Genomic DNA, 21,248 nt, shown 5'->3' with positions numbered 1-21,248 from the left:
CTAAAGTCATTCGGCTACCCAAGAATAGTAAAGCCCCTACAGGCCCTAGTTTTGTCACATCTTGATTACTGTTCAGTCGTGTGGTCAGGTGCCACAAAAAAGGACTTAGGATAATTGCAATTGGTTCAGAACAGGGCAGCACGGCTGGCCCTTGAATGTATACAGAGAGCTAAAATTAATAATATGCATGTCAATCTCTCCTGGCTGAAAGTGGAGGAGAGATTGACTTCCTCACTACTTGTATTTATGAGAGGTATTGACATGTTGAATGCACCGAGCTGTCTGTCTAAACTACTGGCACACAGCTCAGACACCCATCCATACCCAACAAGACATGCCACCAGAGGTCTGTTTAAACTACTGGCACACAGCTCAGACACCCATCCATACCCCACAAGACATGCCACCAGAGGTCTGTTTAAACTACTGGCACACAGCTCAGACACCCATCCATACCCCACAAGACATGCCACCAGAGGTCTGTCTAAACTACTGGCACACAGCTCAGACACCCATCCATACCCCACAAGACATGCCACCAGAGGTCTGTCTAAACTACTGGCACACAGCTCAGACACCCATCCATACCCAACAAGACATGCCACCAGAGGTCTGTCTAAACTACTGGCACACAGCTCAGACACCCATCCATACCCCACAAGACATGCCACCAGAGGTCTGTTTAAACTACTGGCACACAGCTCAGACACCCATCCATACCCCACAAGACATGCCACCAGAGGTCTGTTTAAACTACTGGCACACAGCTCAGACACCCATCCATACCCCACAAGACATGCCACCAGAGGTCTGTTTAAACTACTGGCACACAGCTCAGACACCCATCCATACCCCACAAGACATGCCACCAGAGGTCTGTCTAAACTACTGGCACACAGCTCAGACACCCATACATACCCCACAAGACATGCCACCAGAGGTCTGTTTAAACTACTGGCACACAGCTCAGACACCCATCCATACCCCACAAGACATGCCATGAGGTCTCTTCACAGTCCCCAAGTCCAGAACAGACTATGGGAGGCGCACAGTACTACATAGAGCCATGACTACATGGAACTCTATTCCACATCAGGTAACTGATGCAGCAGTAGAATCAGATTTAAAAAAACAGATAAAAATACACCTTATGGAACAGCAGGGACTGGGAAGAGAAACACACACAAAGGCTCAGACACATGCACACACACACACACACACACACACACACCTGCGCACTATACACACTATACATACACATGGATTTTGTACTGTAGATTTGTGGTAGTGGTGGAGTAGGGGCCTGAGGGCACACAGTCTGTGAATGTATTGTAATTTTTTTTATTTTTTTTATTTCTGCCTTAATTTTGCTTGACTCCAGAATAATATTTGTATTGTATTTATTATGGATTCCCAAGGAGGCAGCTACTCTTCCTGGGGTCTGACAAAATTAAGGCACCCGCTAATGGGGATCCATAATAAATACAAATACAAATACCATGGAAGGCCAAAACTCCATCCCAACAAAACAGGCTGAACTTTCAGGCGGCTTTTTCAAACAGATCTTATACTAAAAGGGAATTATCATAATTTTCACAATTTCAAAGTGTGGAAATATATATAAAACTCAGGAAATTATGTTTTTGACTGCACTGGGCCTTTAAACTGCTTCGTGTTGTTTTGTTGTCCGACAAGAAGCACCATTCGTTATTGGGTTTGACCGTATTGTCTGACAACTCCACCTGAAACACACCAATCAGAGAGAAGCACCAGACAGCCAATCAGAAAGAAGAGGTAGAACCACAGGAAGTGTGATATTATTGATAAAAAAAGTGATGTTAATAAATGACACAACAACAAACTAACAATACTGAGGATCACTGCTGATGTGGACCACCAGGTCAGTATTAGTAGACGGAGAAAACAAAGCTCCGTTAGGGAAACACTATTACACCGGAAATAACCAATTCTACACCTGTCTGGGAGAAGGAAACAACGTGTAGTTTTAACGCTCTGCTCTGCTCTCAGGCTGCTACTCTCTGACGAACAGAGAGTAGTCTGACGAACAGCCTGACCACCTGAACCAAAGGTTTTTCATTTATCAAATAATGGGGAAATGTGGGAATTGAGGATTAAAACCAAACAACAACAAACAATACATATTGAATGTCACTGAATACGGCAAGGAAAGGAATGCCAATGTTACAACCTAAAGAGAAGAAGAACAGAGAAAGGAAGAACTTCAGAGCTGTTACATTGAGGGAGAGCTCCTTTCCACTGCAGCCATGTTAATCTCACTAACAAAAACAACATCTTCCTTAGTTGTATAGACACTGAGTGGACAAAACATTAGGAACACCTGCTCTTTCCATGACATAGACTGACCAGGTGAATCCAGGTGAAACCTGTGATCCCTTATTAAATCCACTTCAATCAGTGTAGATGAAGGGGAGGAGACAGGTTAAAGAAGGATTTTTAAGCCTTGAGACAATTGAGACATGGGTTGTGTATGTGTGCCATTCAGAGGGTGAATGGGCAAGACAAAATATTTAAGTGTCTTTCAACGGGGTATGGTAGTAGGTGCCAGGCGCACCGGTTTGTGTCAATAACTGCAACGCTGCTGGGTTTTTCACGCTCAACAGTTTCCCAGTGTGTTTCAAGAATGGTCCACCACCCAAAGGACATCCAGCCAACTGGACACAACTGTGTGAAGCATTGGAGTCAACATGGGCCAGCATCCCTGGAGTCAACATGGGCCAGCATCCCTGTGGAACGCTTTCATCACCTTGTACAGTCCATGCCCTGATGAATTGAGGCTCCTCTGAGGGCAAATGTTGGTGCCACTAAGTATTAGGAAGGTGTTCTTAATGTTTTGTACACTCAGTGTGAGACCAGTTCCACAGTCAAACCAGCTATGGTTTTGTTTTTCCTACAGTTCTGTATGGTGTAGACATCTCAGCAGTCTATAACTCATTGTAATGGAAAACTAGGAGTCATGGTTGAACATCACTCAAAGAGACACAGCACTATTATTCTTACATCTGTTTACATTCTCTCTCTGTTTTGTGTGAATTAACTGGGGACAAGCAATTCATTTTGCTTTTACTAAATGTCATCTAAATATACAATAAAGAAACTTAAAATGGAAAATGAAATGGTTATTTAATAATGAACAACCTCCCACCAGTTCGAAAAGCAACAGATTGATAATTCGACCTTCAGATAGGATGTTGTTACTCGTCCTTTCAAAGCTTCAAAGGAAGAACTGATTAAAGAAAGAAAGCACTAGGAACGAGTTGTGTCATTAGTTAAGAGCTGTGTCTTTATGAGAGAGCTGTGTCTATGAGAGAGCTGGGTCTTTATGAGAGAGCTGTGTCTTTATGAGAGAGCTGTGTCTATGAGAGAGCTGGGTCTTTATGAGAGAGCTGTGTCTTTATGAGAGAGCTGTGTCTATGAGAGAGCTGTTTCTATGAGAGAGCTGTGTATTTATGAGAGAGCTGTGTCTTTATGAGAGAGCTGTGTCTTTATGAGAGAGCTGTGTCTTTATGAGAGAGCTGTGTCTTTATGAGAGAGCTGTGTCTTTATGAGAGAGCTGTGTCTATGAGAGAACTGGGTTTTTATGAGAGAACTGTGTCTTTATGAGAGAACTGTGTCTTTATGAGAGAACTGGGTTTTTATGTGAGAGCACTGTTAATGAGAGAGCTGTGTCTTTATGAGAGAGCTGCATCTTTATGTGAGAGCTGTGTATTTATGAGAGAGTTGTGTATTTATGAGAGAGTTGGGCCTTTATGAGAGAGCTGGGTTTTTATGTGAGAGCTCTGTCAATGAGAGAGCTGTGTCAATGAGAGAGCTGTGTGTTTATGAGAGAGCTGGGTCTTTATGAGAGAGCTGTGTCTATGAGAGAGCTGTGTCTATGAGAGAGCTGTTTCTATGAGAGAGCTGTGTATTTATGAGAGAGCTGTGTATTTATGAGAGAGCTGTGTCTTTATGAGAGAGCTGTGTCTTTATGAGAGAGCTGTGTATTTATGAGAGAGCTGTGTATTTATGAGAGAGCTGTGTCTTTATGAGAGAGCTGTGTATTTATGAGAGAGCTGTGTCTTTATGAGAGAGCTGTGTATTTATGAGAGAGCTGTGTATTTATGAGAGAGCTGGGCCTTTATGAGAGAGCTGGGTTTTTATGTGAGAGCTGTGTCTATGAGAGAGCTGTGTCTATGAGAGAGCTGTGTCTATGAGAGAGCTGTGTCTATGAGAGAGCTGGGTCTTTATGAGAGAGCTGTGTATTTATGAGAGAGTTGGGTCTTTATGAGAGAGTTGGGTCTTTATGAGAGAGTTGGGCCTTTATGAGAGAGCTGGGTTTTTATGTGAGAGCTGTGTCTATGAGAGAGCTGTGTCTTCATGAGAGAGCTGTGTCTTTATGAGAGATCTGTGTCTTCTTGAGAGAGCTGTGTCTATGAGAGAGCTGTGTCTATGAGAGAGCTTTTCATCCTGGTTGGGCTAGGCGTCCCGCTAGTGGGACATATTCCGGTGAAACTGGATGGTGTGCAATTCAAATAAATAATCATTCAAATTCTGGATATTAAACATTTAGGTACATAGTGTCTTATATCAGCTGAAAGCTTACATTCTTGTTAATCTATCTGCACTGTCCGATTTACAGTAGCCATTACAGCGATAGCATGCCATGTGATTGTTTGAGGATGGCACCCCACTAAAATAAAAATTCTCCATCAGCACAGGTTTCATAAATTCACAAATAGCGATTAAATATGTGAGGTGATGTGGGGAGAGGAGATGTGGGGTGGGGAGATTTGGGGAGATGTGGGGTGGGGAGATGTGGGGAGATGTGGGGAGGGGAGATGTGGGGAGATGTGGGGAGGGGAGATGTGGGGAGATGTGGGGAGATGTGGGAAGATGTGGGGAGATGTGGGGAGGGGAGATGTGGGGAGATGTGGGGAGGGGAGATGTGGGGAGGGGAGATGTGGGAAGATGTGGGGAGGGGAGATGTGGGGAGGGGAGATGTGGGCAGATGTGGGGAGGGGAGATGTGGGAAGAGGTGGGGAGATGTGGGGAGATGATCCGTCCTGCCTCTGATCTGGCGGAATCACTAAACACAATTTTTTATTTTTTTATTTAAGTTTTTTAAATAGGCAAGTCAGTTAAGAACTAATTAGTATTTACAGTGACGGCCGTCCCATGCCAAATCCGGATAACACTGGGTCAATCTTACTTTTACTTTTGATACTTCAGTGTATTTAAAACCAAATACGTTTAGAGTATTACTGAAGTTATATTTTACTGGGTGACTTTCACTTTTACTTGACTCATTTTCTGGTAAGTTATCTTTACTTTTACTCAGTATGACAACTGGGTCATTTTTCTACCACTGCCTACAGGCTGCCTGCTGGCCCTTTAAGAGCTGCAGCTGCCTCGCCCTGCCTGGGGATGGCCCTCCCACAGATTAGCTGAACAATGCATGGGAAGGAGGATGGACAAACAGGGACTGAGAGAGAGGAGAGAAAGAGAGGGGAGAGAGAGAGAGAGAGGAGAGAGAGAGGAGAGAGAGAGAGAGACATTAGTTTCTATTTCACTTGCTTTGGCAATGTAAACATATGTTTCCCATGCCAATAAAGCCCCTTAAATTTTTATTGAATAGAGAGAGAGAGAGAGAGAGAGAGAGAGAGAGAGAGAGAGAGAGAGAGAGAGAGAGAGAGAGAGAAGCAGAGCAAGAGTGATAGTAAAAGGAAACAGAGAGAGAAGGGGAAAGCCTCTCCTTCAGCTCTGAGGCGCTAACCGTCTCCCTCCAGACTGACCGTGCAGTCCCGCCCCTCCCTGACCCAGCAGGACTCTGACATGCTCCTCTGTGTCTCTGTCTCCAGATGGCCAACACGGTAACGTTGCTGTGCTGTGTGGTGCTGGCTGCCGTGGTGGCGTACGCGCAGAGACGCAACCAGACAGGTAAGAACCAACACACTCCTACTACAGCTACCTACCTACCTATCTATATATTTATCTATCTATCTATCTATCTATCTATCTATCTATCTATCTATCTACCTATCTATCTATCTATCTATCTATACCACTGCTTTTACCCTACCTGTCTGTCTATTGATGAGATATATATTATATAACAACCATGTTGCATATGGACTTGTTATTGTTGTTGTTGATGTTGTTGTTGTCAGCGTTGTTGTTGTCAGTGTTGTTGTTGTTGTCAGCGTTGTTGTTGTCAGTGTTGTTGTTGTTGTCAGTGTTGTTGTTGTTGTCAGTGTTGTTGTTGTTGTCAGTGTTGTTGTTGTTGTCAGCGTTGTTGTTGTCAGTGTTGTTGTTGTTGTCAGTGTTGTTGTTGTTGTCAGTGTTGTTGTCAGTGTTGTTGTCAGTGTTGTTGTTGTTGTCAGCGTTGTTGTTGTCAGTGTTGTTGTCAGTGTTGTTGTTGTCAGTGTTGTTGTCAGTGTTGTTGTCAGTGTTGTTGTCAGTGTTGTTGTCAGTGTTGTTGTTGTCAGCGTTGTTGTTGTTGTCAGTGTTGTTGTTGTTGTCAGTGGTGTTGTTGTTGTCAGTGTTGTCGTTGCTGTCAGTGTTGTTGTTGTTGTCAGTGTTGTTGTTGTTGTCAGTGTTGTTATTCTTGTCAGCGTCATTCTTGTTGATTGTTGTTGGCAGCATTGTTGTTGTTGATGTTGTCAGAATTGTTGTCAGTATTGTTGTTGTCAGAATTGTTGTTGTTGACAGTGTTGTCATTGTTAGTGTTTTTGTTGTTAGTGTTGTTGTCAGTGTTGTCGTTGTTAGTGTTTTTGTTGTTAGTGTTGTTGTTGTTGTCAGTGTTGTTGTCAGTGTTGTTGTTGTCAGTGTCATTGTTGTTGTTGTTGTCAGCATTGTTGTTGTTGATGTTGTCAGTGTTGTTGTTGTCCCTTCTCTTTGGTTCTGTCCGTCGGTCTCCATTTGGATCAGAACATAGTGTATTGTGTTCTCAGAGCTCAGAGCCTGCTCTCTCTGTCACCTGACCATGGGGTTGGAGGTTGGGTGAGACCTCAGAGGCCCTCCTTTCTCCCCTCCTCCATTCCTCTCTCCTCCCACCTCTCTCCCCTCTGAGCAGCAGAGGACTGTCTCCTCTGTCACGAGTAAATGCTAGTAAAACTAAATGCATGCTTTTCAACCGTTCGCTGCCTGCACCCGCCCGCCCGCCCGACCAGCATCACTACTCTGGACGGTTCTGACTTAGAATATGTGGACAACTACAAATACCGAGGTGTCTGGTTAGACTGTAAACTCTCCTTCCAGACTCATATTAAACATCTCCAATCCAAAATTAAATCTAGAAACAGCTTTTTATTTCGCAAACAAAGCCTCCTTCACTCACGCCGCCAAAAATACCTTAGTAAAACTGACTATCCTACCGATCCTCGACTTCGGCGATGCCATTTACAAAATAGCCTCCAACACTCTACTCAGCAAACTGGATGCAGTCTATCACAGTGCCATCCGTTTTGTCACCAAAGCACCATATACCACCCACCACTGCGACCTGTACAGTTGTGGCCAAACATTTTGAGAATGACACACACATTAATTTCCACAAAGTTTGCTGCTTCATTGTCTTTAGATATTTTTGTCAGATGTTGCTATGCAATACTGAGGTATAATTACAAGCATTTCATAAGTGTCAAAGGCTTTTAATGACAATTACATGAATTTGATGCAAAGAGTCAATATTTTTGGTGTTGACCCTTCTTTTTCAAGACCTCTGCAATCCGCCCTGGCATGCCGTCAATTAACTTCAGGGCCACATCCTGACTGATGGCTGCCCATTCTTGCATAATCAATGCTTGGAGTTTTTCAGAATTTGTGGGTTTTTGTTTGTCCACACGCCTCTTGAGGATTAACCACAAGTTCTCAATGGGTCTGAGGAGTTTCCTGGCCATGGACCCAAATTATCGATGTTTTGTTCCCCGAGCCACTTAGTTATCACTTTTGCCTTATGGCAAGGTGCTCCATCATGCTGGAAAAGGCATTGTTCGTCACCAAACTGTTCCTGGATGGTTGGGAGAAGTTGCTCTCGGAGGATGTGTTGGTACCATTCTTTATTCATGGCTGTGTTCTTAGGCACAATTGTGAGTGAGCCCACTCCCTTAGCTGAGAAGCAACCCCAGACATGAATGGTCTCAGGATACTTTACTGTTGGCATGACACACGGGATTGATGGTAGCCCTCACCTTGTCTTCTCCAGATAAGCTTTTTTCCGGATGCCGCAAACAATCGGAAAGGGGAGACGTCAGAGAAAATTACTTTACCCCAGTCCTCAGCAGTCCAATCCCTGTACCTTTTGCAGAATATCAGTCTGTCCCTGATGTTTTTCCTGGAGAGAAGTGGCTTCTTTGCTGCCCTTCTTGACACCAGGCCAACCTCCAAAAGTCTTCGCCTCACTGTGCGTGCAGATGCACTCACACCTGCCTGCTGCCATTCCTGAGCAAGCTCTGTACTGGTGGTGACCCGACCCCGCAGCTGAATCAACTTTGGGAGACGGTCCTGGCGCTTGTTGGACTTTCTTGTTGCCCTGAAGCCTTCTTCACAACAATTGAACCGCTCTCCTTGAAGTTCTTGATGATCCGATAAATGGTTGATTTAGGTGCAATCTTACTGGCAGCAATATCTTTGCCTGTGAAGCCCTTTTTGTGCAAAGCAATGATGATGGCACGTGTTTCCTTGCAGGTAACCATGAATGACAGAAGAAGAACAACGATTCCAAGCACCCCCCTCCTTTTGAAGCTTCCAGTCTGTTATTCGAACTCAATCAGCATGACAGAGTGATCTCCAGCCTTGTCCTCGTCAACACTCACACCTGTGTTAATGATAGAATCACTGACATGATGTCAGCTGGTCCTTTTGTGGCAGGGCTGTAATGCAGTGGAAATGTTTTTTGGGGGATTCAGTTAATTTGCATGGCAAAAATGGACTTTGCAATTAATTTCAATTCATCTGATCACTCTTCATTACATTATGGAGTATTTGCAAATTGCCATCATACAAACTGAGGCAGCAGACTTTGTGAAAATTAATATTTGTGTCATTCTCAAAACTTTTGGCCACGACTGTATGCTGTAGTCCGCTGGCCCTCGCTACATATTCGTCGCCAGACCCACTGGCTCCAAGTCATCTATAAGTCTTTGCTAAGTAAAGCTTTGCCTTATCTCAGCTCACTGGTCATGATAACAACACCCACCCGTAGCACACGTTCCAGCAGGTATATCTCACTGGTCATCCCCAAAGCCAACACCTCCTTTGGCCGCCTTTCCTTCCAGTTCTCTGCTGCCAATGACTGGAACGAATTGCAAAATTCGCTGAAGCTGGAAACTTATATTTCCCTCACTAACTTTAAACATCAGCTATTCGAGCAGCTAACCGAACGCTGCAGTTGTACGTAGCCCATCTGTAAATAGTCCACCTAATCTACCTACCTCATCCCCATATTGTTTTTATTTACTCTGCTGCTCTTTTGCACACCAGTATTTCTACTTGCACATCATCATCTGCACATCTATCACTCCAGTGTTAATTTGCTAAATTGTAATTACTTGCTACTATGGCCTATTTATTGTCTTACCTCCTCACGCCGTTTGCACACACTGTATATAGACTTTCTTTTTTCTATTGTGTTATTGACGGTACACTTGTTTATTCCATGTGTAACTCTGTGTTTTTGATTGTGTCACACTGCTTTGCTTTATCTTGGCCAGGTCGCAGTTGTAAATGAGAACTTGTTCTCAACTAGCCTATCAGGTTAAATCAAGGTGAAATAAAAATAACAATAAAAACGAGGTCAAACACAGATATAGGATGAGAGGAGTAGCAAGGGATGGAGGGTGGAAGGGAGAGCTTAGATTGCTAGGGTGCTTCTGAGCACTCCAGGCTAGGAGTGTGTGTCTGTCTGTCTGTCTCTGTGTTGGCAGCTAACTAGAGGTAACACCATGGCAAACAGATGGTGCTACTGTACAGATTGTCACTTGTCTCTGTGTTTGCAGCTAAGTAGAGGTAACACAGTGACAGACAGATGGTGCTGCTGTACAGCTTGTCACCTGTCTCTGTGTTGGCAGCTACAGTGGCTTGCGAAAGTATTTTCCCTTAAACCACTCAAGTGTTGCTTTAGCAGTATGCTTAGGGTTATCGTCCTGCTGGAAGGTGAACCTCCGTCCCAGTCTCCAATCTCTGGAAAACTGAAACAGGTTTCTCTCAAGAATTTTCCTGTATTTAACTTCTTGGGGCTATGTGGGACGTTAGCGTGCCACATAGCGTGCCACTGTTGATAGGGTGCGCCCGTGGCGCACCCTATCAACAGCAGGTGCATTTCAAGAGCGGCAAATTTGAAACCAAATAAATGTCAAAATTCAAATTTCTCAAACATACAACTAACTTACAGCCTTTGAAAGATAAACATGTCCTTAATCTAACCACGTTTTCCGATTTCAAAATGGTTTTACGGGGAAAGCATAAAGTTAGGTTATGTTAGGAGAGTACATTGACAATAGCTGTGTGTAGTGTATTGTCGATTCAAAGACAGGCGTCACCAAAACCATAAAATCAGCTAAAGTTATGCACTAACCTTTTACAATCTCCATCAGATGACACTCCTAGGACATTATGTTAGACAATGCATGCATTTTTAGTTCTATCAAGTTCATATTTATATCTAAAAACAGCGTTTTACTATGGCGTTGATGTTCAGGAAATCGTTTCCCTCCAATACCGGCAGTCAAGTCATGACAACAAAATAATTAATTAATATTAGAAAACATTGGTAAAATATTATATTGTCATTCAAAGAATTATAGATTTACATCTCTTGAACGCAATGGACTTGCCAGATTTAAAATTAAACTTACTGGGAAATCACACTTTGCAATAATCTGAGCACTGCGCCAGAAAAATACGCATTGCGATACAGACTAACCGCCATGTTGGAGAGATATAAAATCGAAAATACTATGTAAATAATCCATTACCTTTGATTATCTTCATCAGATGTCACTTCCAAAGAATCCCAGGTCCATAACGAATGTAGTTTTGTTCAAAAAAGCTCATCATTTATGTCCAAAAACCTCCGTGTTGTAGCACATGATCTAAGCCAGCCGGACTTCACTTCACATCACGAACGGAAAAAATATATTTAAGTTCGTTCAAACATGTCAAACGTTGTATCGCATAAATCATTAGGGCCTTTTTTAACCAGAACATGAATAAAATTCAAGGCGGACCATTGGGTTCTCTTTTAAAACGTTTTGGAATGAGAGTACCCACCATCAACTCGCACGCCAGGTGTCTAATGGGCCATCGCCGTTCCAAAGCTCTTCTTCAGTCAGATCTCACTGTAGAAGACTCAAAACACTTTGTAAAGGCTGGGGACATCTTGTGGAAGCAATAGGAAGTGCCAAAACATTCCTCACCCCCTTTGTTTTTCAATGGTATAGGCTTAAAGTCATTTCAACACATCAGGTATCCACTTCCTGTCAGAATCTGTCTCAGGGTTTTGCCTGCCAAATGAGTTCTGTTATACTCACAGACACCATTCAAACAGTTTTAGAAACTTTAGGGTGTTTTCTATCCAAACCTGAACAATAATATGCATATTCTAGCTTCTGAGTTGGTGTAATAGGCAGTTAAAAATGGGCACATATTTTTTCAAAAAATTCTCAATACTGCCCCCTATACCCTAACAGGTTAACGCTGTCCATCATTCCTTCAATTCTGACCAGTTCCCCAGTCCCTGCCGATGAAAAACATCCCCACAGCATGATGCTGCTGCCACCCCCATGCTTCACTGTGGGGATGATGTTCTCGGGGGGATGAGAGACGTAGCGTTATCCTTGATGGACAAAAATGTAAATGTTTGTCTCATCTGACCAGAGTACCTTCTTCGATATGGTTGGGGAGTCTCCCACATACCTTTTGGTGAATACCAAATGTGTTTGCTTATTTTTAACTTTAAGCAATGGCTTTTTTCTGGCCACTCTTCCGTAAAGCCCAGCTCTATGGACAGATACTCCAATCTCCGCTGTGGAGCTTTGCAGCTCCTTCAGGGTTATCTTTGATCTCTTTGTTGCCTCTCTGATTAATGCCCTCCTTGACTGGTCCGTGAGATTTGGTGGGCGGCCCTCTCTTGGCAGGTTTGTTGTGGTGCCATATTCTTTCCATTTTTTAATAATGAATGTAATGGTGCTCCGTGGGATGTTCAAAGTTTTGGATATTTTTTTATAACCCAACCCTGATCTGTAATTCTTCACAACTTTGTCCCTGACCTGTTTGGAGAGCTCCTTGGTCTTCATGGTGTTGCTTGCTTAGTGGTGTTGCAGACTCTGGGGCCTTTCAGAACAGGTGTATATATACTGAGATCATGTGACAGATCATGTGACACTTTGATTGCACACAGGTGGACTTTATTTAACTAATTGTGTGACTTCTGAAGGTAATTGGTTACACCAGATCTTATTTAGGGGCTTCATAGAAATGGGCGTGAAAACATTTGCACGCACCACATTTCCGTTTTATTTTACTTCTAATTTTATGAAACAAGTTCTTTTTTTCATTTCACTTCACCAGTTTGGACTATTTTGTGTATGTCCAGTACATGAAATCCAAATAAAAATCTATTTAAATTGCAGGTTGTTTTGCAACAAAATAGGAAAAAATGCCAAAGGGGATGAATACTTTTGCAAGGTACTGTATTTCTGTGATTGTGTCTGCAACAGTCAGTCAGTCAGTCAGTCAAACAGTCGGCCTCTATTTCTGTTATTGTAACATTCAATCAGCCAGTCTGCCTCTATTTCTGTGATTGTAACAGTCACCAAGACAGCCTCTAGTTCTGTGTCTGTAACAGTCAGTCAAACAGTCAGTCAGTCAGTCAGTCAGTCAGTCAGTCAGTCAGTCAGTCAGTCAGTCAGTCAGTCTGCCTCTATTTCTGTGATTGTAACAGCCAGTCAACCAGTCAGCCAGTCATCCAGTCGGCCTCTTTTTCTGTGATTGTAAAATGCAACAAAATAGTAAAACGCCAAGGGGGATGATACTTTTGCAAGGCACAGTAACTAGAGGTAACACAGTGACAGACAGATGGTGCTGCTGTACAGATTGTCACATGTCTCTGTTTTGGCAACTAACTAGAAAAATGTCCTTGTTTTTGAAAGAAAAGCTAATATTTTGTACATTAAAATAAGGGTTTTCTAATGATCAATTAGCATTTTAAAATGATAAACTTGGATTAGCTAACACAACATGCCATTGGAACACAGGAGTGATGGTTGTTGATAATGGGACTCTGTATGCCTATGTAGATATTCCATAAAAAATCTGCAGTTTCCAGCTATAATAGTAATTTACAACATTAGTCTACACTGTATTTCTGATCAATTTTATGTTATTTTAATGGACAAAAAAAATGTGCTTTTCTTTCAAAACAAGGACATTTCTAAGTGACCACAAACTTTGAATGGTAGTGTATGTATTCTCTCCTCTTCTCTCCTCTTCTCTCCTCTTCTCTCCTCTTCTCTTCTCTTCTCTTCTCTTCTCTTCTCTTCTCTTCTCTTCTCTTCTCTTCTCTCTCTCTCTTCTCTCACTTTGTAAACAACAGGTTTAGACTAACTGTCTGGTATAGACGTCCTGGTTAGCAGGGAGCTCGGCCCCTGTGTATGCACTACCCTCTGTAGCGCCTTACAGTCGGATGCTGAAAGTTGCCATACCAGCCGGTGTTGCAGCCAGTCAAGATGATCTCAATGGTGAAGCTGTAGAACGTTTTGAGAATCTGAGGGCCCATGCCGATTATTTTCAGCCTCCTAAGGGGGAAGAGGCGTTGTTGTGCCCTCTACACGTCTGTTGGTGTGTTTGGACCATGCTAATTCCTTAGTGATGTGGACAACAAAGAACATAAAGCTCTCGACATGCTCCACTACAGCCACTTTGATGTCAATGGGGGCGTGCTTGGCCCTCCGTATCCTGTCATCCACGATCAGCTCCTTTGTCTTGCTGATATTCAGGGAGAGGTTGTTGTCCTTGCAACACACTGCCAGGTCTCTGACTCTTGTCGTCAGCAAACTTGATGATGGTTTTGGTTCGTGGCCACGCAGTCCTGGGTGAACAGGGATTAAAGCAGGGGGCTAAGCATGCAACCCTGAGGGGCCTCCGTGCGGCGGAGTCAGCGTGGCAGATATGTTGTTGCCTACCTTTACCACCTGGGGCGGTAAGTGTTTAGTCCCAGGGTCCATAGCTTAGTGATGAGCATTGAGGGCACTATGGTGTTGAATGCTGAGCTGTAGTCAATGAACAGCATTCTCAGGTAGGTGTTCCTTTTGTCCAGGTGGTAAAGGGCAGTGTGGAGTGCAATAGAGATTGTGTCATCTGCGGATCTGTTGGGGCGGTATGCGAATTGGAGTCGGTCCAGGGTTTATGGGTTGGTGGTTTGGATGTGAGCCATGACCAGCCTTTCAAAGAATTTCATGGCTGCAGATGTGAGTGCTACGGGGCGATAAACATTTAGACAGGTTACCTTAGTGTTCTTGGGCAGATGGACTGTGTTGGTCTGCTTGAAATATGTTGGTATTACAGACTGGGTCAGGGAGAGGTTGTAAATGTCAGTGAAGACACTTGCCAGCTGGTTAGCGCATGGTCTGATTACGTGTCCTGGTATTCTGTCTGGCCCTTGTGAATGTTAACCTGCTTAAAGGTTTTACTCACATCGGTTACAGAGAGTGTGATCACATGGTCTTCCGGAACAGCTGGTGATCTCATGCATAGTTCAGTGTTGCTTGTCTTGAAGCATAGAAGTTATTTAGCTCGTCTGGTAGGCTCGTGTCACTGGACAGCTCTTGGCTGGGTTTCCCTTTGCAAGCCCTGCCACATCCGACCAGCGTCAGAGACAGTGTAATCTGATTCTATCTGTCCTGTATCGACGCTTTGCCTGTTTGATGGTTCGTTGGAGGGTGTAGTGGGATTTATTTTATGCGTCTGGGTTAGTGTCCCGCTCCTTGAAAGCTGCTGCTCTAGATGGGATACTGCATTAAAAAAAATATTAAACCAATACAGATGAAGCAAGACAACTGCATGAAGCAAGACAGCTACATAAAGCAATTGCAGACATTTTACTTTATAATTTTCAGCTAACTGAATCGTATTAATTGAACTGATGGGTATCGTAGTTAAGCAACAACATCGCATACGCAAAGACCCACCCATCTGGTTAATAACAACGACACCAACACAAAGACCCAACCATCTGATCAATAACAACATCACCAACACAAAGACCCAACCATCTGATCAATAACAACATCACCAACACAAAGACCCAACCATCTGATCAATAACAGCAACAACACCAACACAAAGACCCAACCATCTGATCAATAACAACATCACCAACACAAAGACCCAACCATCTGATCAATAACAACATCACCAACACAAAGACCCAACCATCTGATCAATAACAACAACAACACCAACACCAACACAAAGACCCAACTTTCTGATGCCCCACACTGGGATAAAAAGTACTCAGGGTCACTCTTAGGGTATTTCTCAATAAGCATTCTTAATTATACTCTGAGTTCATTCTCCGAAGTTGTTCTCTTGAGTATGTTCTTATCAACTACATTTACATTTACATTTAAGTCATTTAGCAGACGCTCTTATCCAGAGCGACTTACAAATTGGTGCATTCACCTTATGATATCCAGTGGAACAACCACTTTACAATAGTGCATCTAAATCTTTTTTTTGGGGGGGGGGGTAGAAGGATTACTTTATCCTATCCCAGGTATTCCTTAAAGAGGTGGGGTTTCAGGTGTCTCCGGAAGGTGGTGATTGACTCCGCTGTCCTGGCGTCGTGAGGGAGCTTGTTCCACCATTGGGGTGCCAGAGCAGCGAACAGTTTTGACTGGGCTGAGCGGGAACTGTGCTTCCTCAGAGGTAGGGAGGCGAGCAGGCCAGAGGTGGATGAACGCAGTGCCCTTGTTTGTGATTCACATTAATCTAGCTAGCAAGCTAGTTTTTCAAGAAAAGAAATACACCTAAATCTAGTGTTGGTTTGCAAGATAGATGGCCAACATTAGCAACAAATTATTAGTGGGTAGCTATCTAGCTACCAATTCGTCATCAGTTAATAACCTGCGATCTATGACACTGTGGTGGGTATTGTAGGACGGTAAACATGCCAAAATTAACACAGTATGTATTTATTAACTTATCAAGATAAACTATTGTAGTCAGGCAGTATATGAGATGTGAATGTGCACTCGCTTCAGGTCAAAATCAGCGCCATTGTTTTCAATAGCTTTTGCATAATTTTTTACCTGTTTGCATTACACTACGTCAACAATCCTGGGATGCTTCGAAATGTGCACAAATGAGATACGCATCTGAGAACTTTCCTCTGCGCACCATTTCACTTTAATTTGGACCAGGGGCAGAGTTTTAATGGGTGCCATGGGTGCTGAGCCAATGAGAGGGACCCCAAGAAAATGTGAATACAGTACCAGTCAAAAGTTTGGACACACCTACTCATTTAAGGGTTTTCTTTATTTTTTACTATTTTCTACATTATAGAATAATAGTGAAGGCATCAAATCTATGAAATCATGTAGTAATCGAAAAAGTGTTAAACAAATCAAAAGTAGCAACCCTTTGCCTTGATGACAGCTTTGCACACCTTTGGCTTTCTCTCAACCAGCTTCATGAGGAATGCTTTTGCAACAGTTATGTAGGAATTCCCACTTATGCTGAGCAGTTGTTGGCTGCTTTTCCTTCGCTCTGCGGTCCAACTCATCCCAAACCATCTCAATTGGGTTGAGGCCAGGTGACATGTCATCTGATGCAGAAATCCATCACTCTCCTTTGTCAAATAGCCCTTACACAGCCTGGAGGTGTTTTTTTGGGTCATTGTCCTGTTGAAAAACAAATGATAGTCCCACAAAGCGCAAACCAGATGGGATGGCGTATCGCTGCAGAATGCTGTGGTAGCCATGTTGGTTAAGTGTGCCTTCAATTCTAAATAAATCATAGACAGTGTCACCAGGAAAGCACCCACACACATTCATACCTCCTCCTCCTGCTTCACGGTGGGAACCACACATGCAGAGATCATCTGTTCACCTACTCTGCATTTCACAAAGACACGACAGTTGGAACCAAAAAAATTATTTGGACTAATCAGACCAAAGGACAGATTTTCATTCTAATGTCCTTTGTTCTTGTTTCTTGGCCAAAGCAAGTCTCTTCTTCTATCAGTAGAACTCTAACCCTTCTATTAGTATAACTCTAACCCTTCTATCAGTAGAACTCTAACCCTTCTATCAGTAGAACTCTAACCTATCAGTATAACTCTAACCCTTCTATCAGTAGAACTCTAACCCCTCTATCAGTATAACTCTAACCCTTCTATTAGTATAACTCTAACCCTTCTATCAGTAGAACTCTAACCCTTCTGTCAGTAGAACTCTAACCTATCAGTATAACTCTAACCCTTCTATCAGTAGAACTCTAACCCCTCTATCAGTATAACTCTAACCCTTCTGTCAGTACAACTCTAACCTATTGTATAACTCTAACCCTTCTGTCAGTAGAACTCTAACCCTTCTGTCAGTAGAACTCTAACCCTTCTGTCAGTAGAACTCTAACCCTTCTATCAGTAGAACTCTAACCCTTCTATCAGTAGAACTCTAACCCTTCTGTCAGTAGAACTCTAACCCTTCTGTCAGTAGAATTCTAACCCTTCTATCAGTAGAACTCTAACCCTTCTATCAGTAGAACTCTAACCTATCAGTATAACTCTAACCCTTCTGTCAGTATAACTCTAGAGCCAACTTTTGCAGCAATTACAGCTGCAGTCTGTTGGGGTATGATTGTATAAGCTTGCCACATCTAGCCACTGGGATTTCTGCCCATTCTTCAAGGCAAAACTGCTCCAGATCCTTCAAGTTGGATGGGTTCCGCTGGTGTACAGCAATCTTACATTTACATTTTAGTAATTTAGCAGACGTTCTTATCCAGAGCGTCTTACAGTAGTGAATGCATACATTTCATAAACATTTTTCCCGTCTTTAAGTCATACCACAGATTATCAATTGGATTGAGGTCTGGGATTTGACTAGGCCATTCCAAGACATTTAAATGTTTCCCCTTGAACAACTCGAATGTTGCTTTAGTGGTATGCTTAGGGTCATTGTCCTGCTGGAAGGTGAACCTCCGTCTCAGTCTCAAATCTCTGGAAGACTGAAACAGGAATCAAGAATTTCCCTGTATTTAGCGCCATCCATCATTCCCTCAATTCTGTCCAGTTTCCCAGTCCCTGCTGATGAAAAACATCCCCACAGCATGATGCTGCCGCCACCATGCTTCACTGTGAGGATGGTAATCTCAGGGTTTTTGGTTTTTGAGAGGTTTTTGGTTTGAGCAAAACGTAGAGTTATCCTTGATGTCCAAAAATCTCAATTCTAGTCTCATCTGACCAGAGTACCTTCTTCCATATGTTTGGGGAGTCTCCCACATGCCTTTTGGCAAACACCAAATGTTTTTGCAAATGTTTTTCTTTAAGCAATGGCTTTTTTCTGGACAGTCTTCCGTAAAGTCCAGCTTCACGGAGTGTACAGCTTAAAGTGGTCCTATGGACAGATACTCCAATCTCCGCTGTGGAGCTTTGCAGCTCCTTCAGGGTTATATTTGGTCTCTTTGTTGCCTCTCTAATAAATGCCCTCCTTGCCTGGTCCGTGAGTTTTGGTGGGCGGCCCTCTCTTGGCAGGTTTGTTGTGGTGCCATATTGTTTCCATTTTTTTAATAATGGATTTAATGGTGCTCCGTGGGATGCTCAAGTTTAGGATATTTTTTTATAACCCAACCCTGATCTGTAATTCTCCACAACTTTGTCCCTGACCTGTTTGGAGAGCTCCTTGTTCTTCATGGTGCCGCTTGCTTGGTGGTGCCGCTTGCTTAGTGGTGTTGCAGACTCTGGGGCCTTTCAGAACAGGTGTATATATACTGAGATCCTGTGACAATTAGATTGCACACAGGTGGACTTTATTTAACTAATTATGTGGCTTATGAAGGTAATTGGTTGAACCAGATTGCATTTTGGGGCTTCATAGCAAAGGGGTGAATACATATGCATGCACCACTTTTCAGTTTTTTTATTTTTTTGAATTTTTTTAAATTCGTTTTTATTTTTTTTTCATTTCACTTCACCAATTTGGACAATTTTGTATATGTCCGTTTTATGAAATCCAAATGAAAATCTTTTTAAATTACAGGTGTAATTCCACAAAATAGGAAAAACTCCAAGGGGGATGAATACTTTTGCAAGGCACTGTATGTATGACATGGAATCACTGGTCACTTTAATAATGTTTACATACTGCTTTACTCATTTCGTATGTATATACTGTATTCAAGTCAAGTCCGTCCTATTCAACTATTGCTGTACATGTACTATTCTATCCTACGTATTCTACAGATACACAACATATTCTATCCACATATGGTCCATAATGTCTATACATCCCATCACATATGTATACACTACCATTCAAAAGCTTGGGGTCACTTAGAAATGTCATTGTTTTCCATTAAAATATACATGAAATGAGTTGCAAAATGAATAGGAAATATAGTCAAGACGTTGACAAGGTTATAAATAATGATTTTTAATTGAAATAATAATTTTGTCCTTCAAACTTTGCTTTCGTCAAAGAATCCTCCATTTGCAGCAGTTACAGCCTTGCAGACCTTTGGCATTCTCGTTGTCAATTTGTTGAGGTAATCTGAAGAGATTTCACTTGCTTCCTGAAGCACCTCCCACAAGTTGGATTGGCTTGATGGGCACTTCTTACGTACCATACGGTCAAGCTGCTCCCACAACAGCTCAATAGAGTTGAGATCTGGTGACTGTGCTCGCCACTCCATTATAGACAGAATACCAGCTGACTGCTTCTTCCCTAAATAGTTCTTGCATAGTTTAGAGCTGTGCTTTGGGTCATTGTCCTGTTGTAGGAGGAAATTGGCTCCAATTAAGCGTCGCCCACAGGATATGGCATGGCGTTGCAAAATAGAGTGATAGCCTTCCTTCTTCAAGATCTCTTTGACCCTGTACAAATCTCCCACTTTACCACCACCAAAGCACCCCCAGACCATCACATTGCCTCCACCATGCTTGATAGATGGTGTCAAGAACTCCTCCAGCATCTTTTAATTGTTTTCTGCGTCTCACAAATGTTCTTTGTGATCCGAACACCTCAAACTTAGATTTGTTTGTCCATAACACTTTTTTCCAATCTTCCTCTGTCAGTGTCTGTGTTCTTTTGACTATTGTAATCTCTCCTTTTTATTGGCCAGTCTGAGATATGGCTTTTTCTTTGCAACTCTGCCTAGAAGGCCAGCATCCCTGAGTCGCCTCTTAACTGTTGACGTTGAGACTGGTGTTTTGCAGGTACTATTTAATGAAACTGCCAGTTGAGGACTTGTGAGGCGTCTGTTTCTCAAACTAGACACTCTAATGTACATGTCCTCTTGCTCAGTTGTGCACCTGGGCCTCCCACTCCTCTTTCTATTCTGGTTAGCGCCAGTTTGCGCTGTTCTGTGAAGGGAGTAGTACACAGCATTGTACGAGATCTTCAGTTGTTTGGCAATTTCTATTGCATGGAATAGCCTTCATTTCTCAGAACAAGAATATACTGACGAGTTTCAGAAGAAAGTACATTGTTTCTGGCCATTTTGAGCCTGTAATCGAACCCACAAATGCTGATGCTCCAGATACTCAACTAGTCTAAAGAAGGACAGTTTTGTTGCTTCTTTAATGAGGACAACAGTTCTCAGCTGTGCTAACACAATTGCAAAAGCGATTTCTAATGATCAATTAGGCTTTTAAAATGATAAACTTGGATTAGCAAACACAACATGCCATTGGAACACAGGAGTGATGGTTGCTGATAATGGGCCTCTGTACGCCTATGTAGATATTCCCCCAAAAATGTATGTTTCCAGCTACAATAGTCATTTACAACAATAACAATGTCTACACTGTATTTCTGATCAATTTGATGTTATTGGACAAAACATTTGCTTTTCTTTAAAAAACAAGGACATTTTTAAGTGACCCCAAACTTTTGAACGGTAGTGTATATAGAGACTGGTGAACGGTAGTGTGTATAGAGGCTGATGTATACAGAGACTGATGAACGGTAGTGTATGTAGAGACTGATGAACGGTAGTGTATATAGACACTGATG

General features: G+C 42.6%; 1 protein-coding gene across 3 annotated transcripts in view; it reads left to right on the top strand.

Annotated features, from left to right (window-relative positions):
- Positions 1–21,248, top strand: part of LOC115160200 (ciliary neurotrophic factor receptor subunit alpha-like) — a 277,461-nt gene that overhangs the window by 93,694 nt on the left and 162,519 nt on the right. For all 3 annotated transcript variants that reach the window (XM_029710596.1, XM_029710597.1, XM_029710595.1), the window contains exon 2: positions 5,877–5,955. In XM_029710596.1, coding sequence (XP_029566456.1) covers positions 5,877–5,955 — 79 coding nt within the window. The remainder of the gene's footprint in view (positions 1–5,876; positions 5,956–21,248) is intronic.

The sequence above is a fragment of the Salmo trutta genome, chromosome 23 (genome assembly GCF_901001165.1).
Source record: "Salmo trutta chromosome 23, fSalTru1.1, whole genome shotgun sequence".
Classification (NCBI taxonomy): domain Eukaryota; kingdom Metazoa; phylum Chordata; class Actinopteri; order Salmoniformes; family Salmonidae; genus Salmo; species Salmo trutta.
This window is presented reverse-complemented; position numbering and strand designations above follow the sequence as displayed.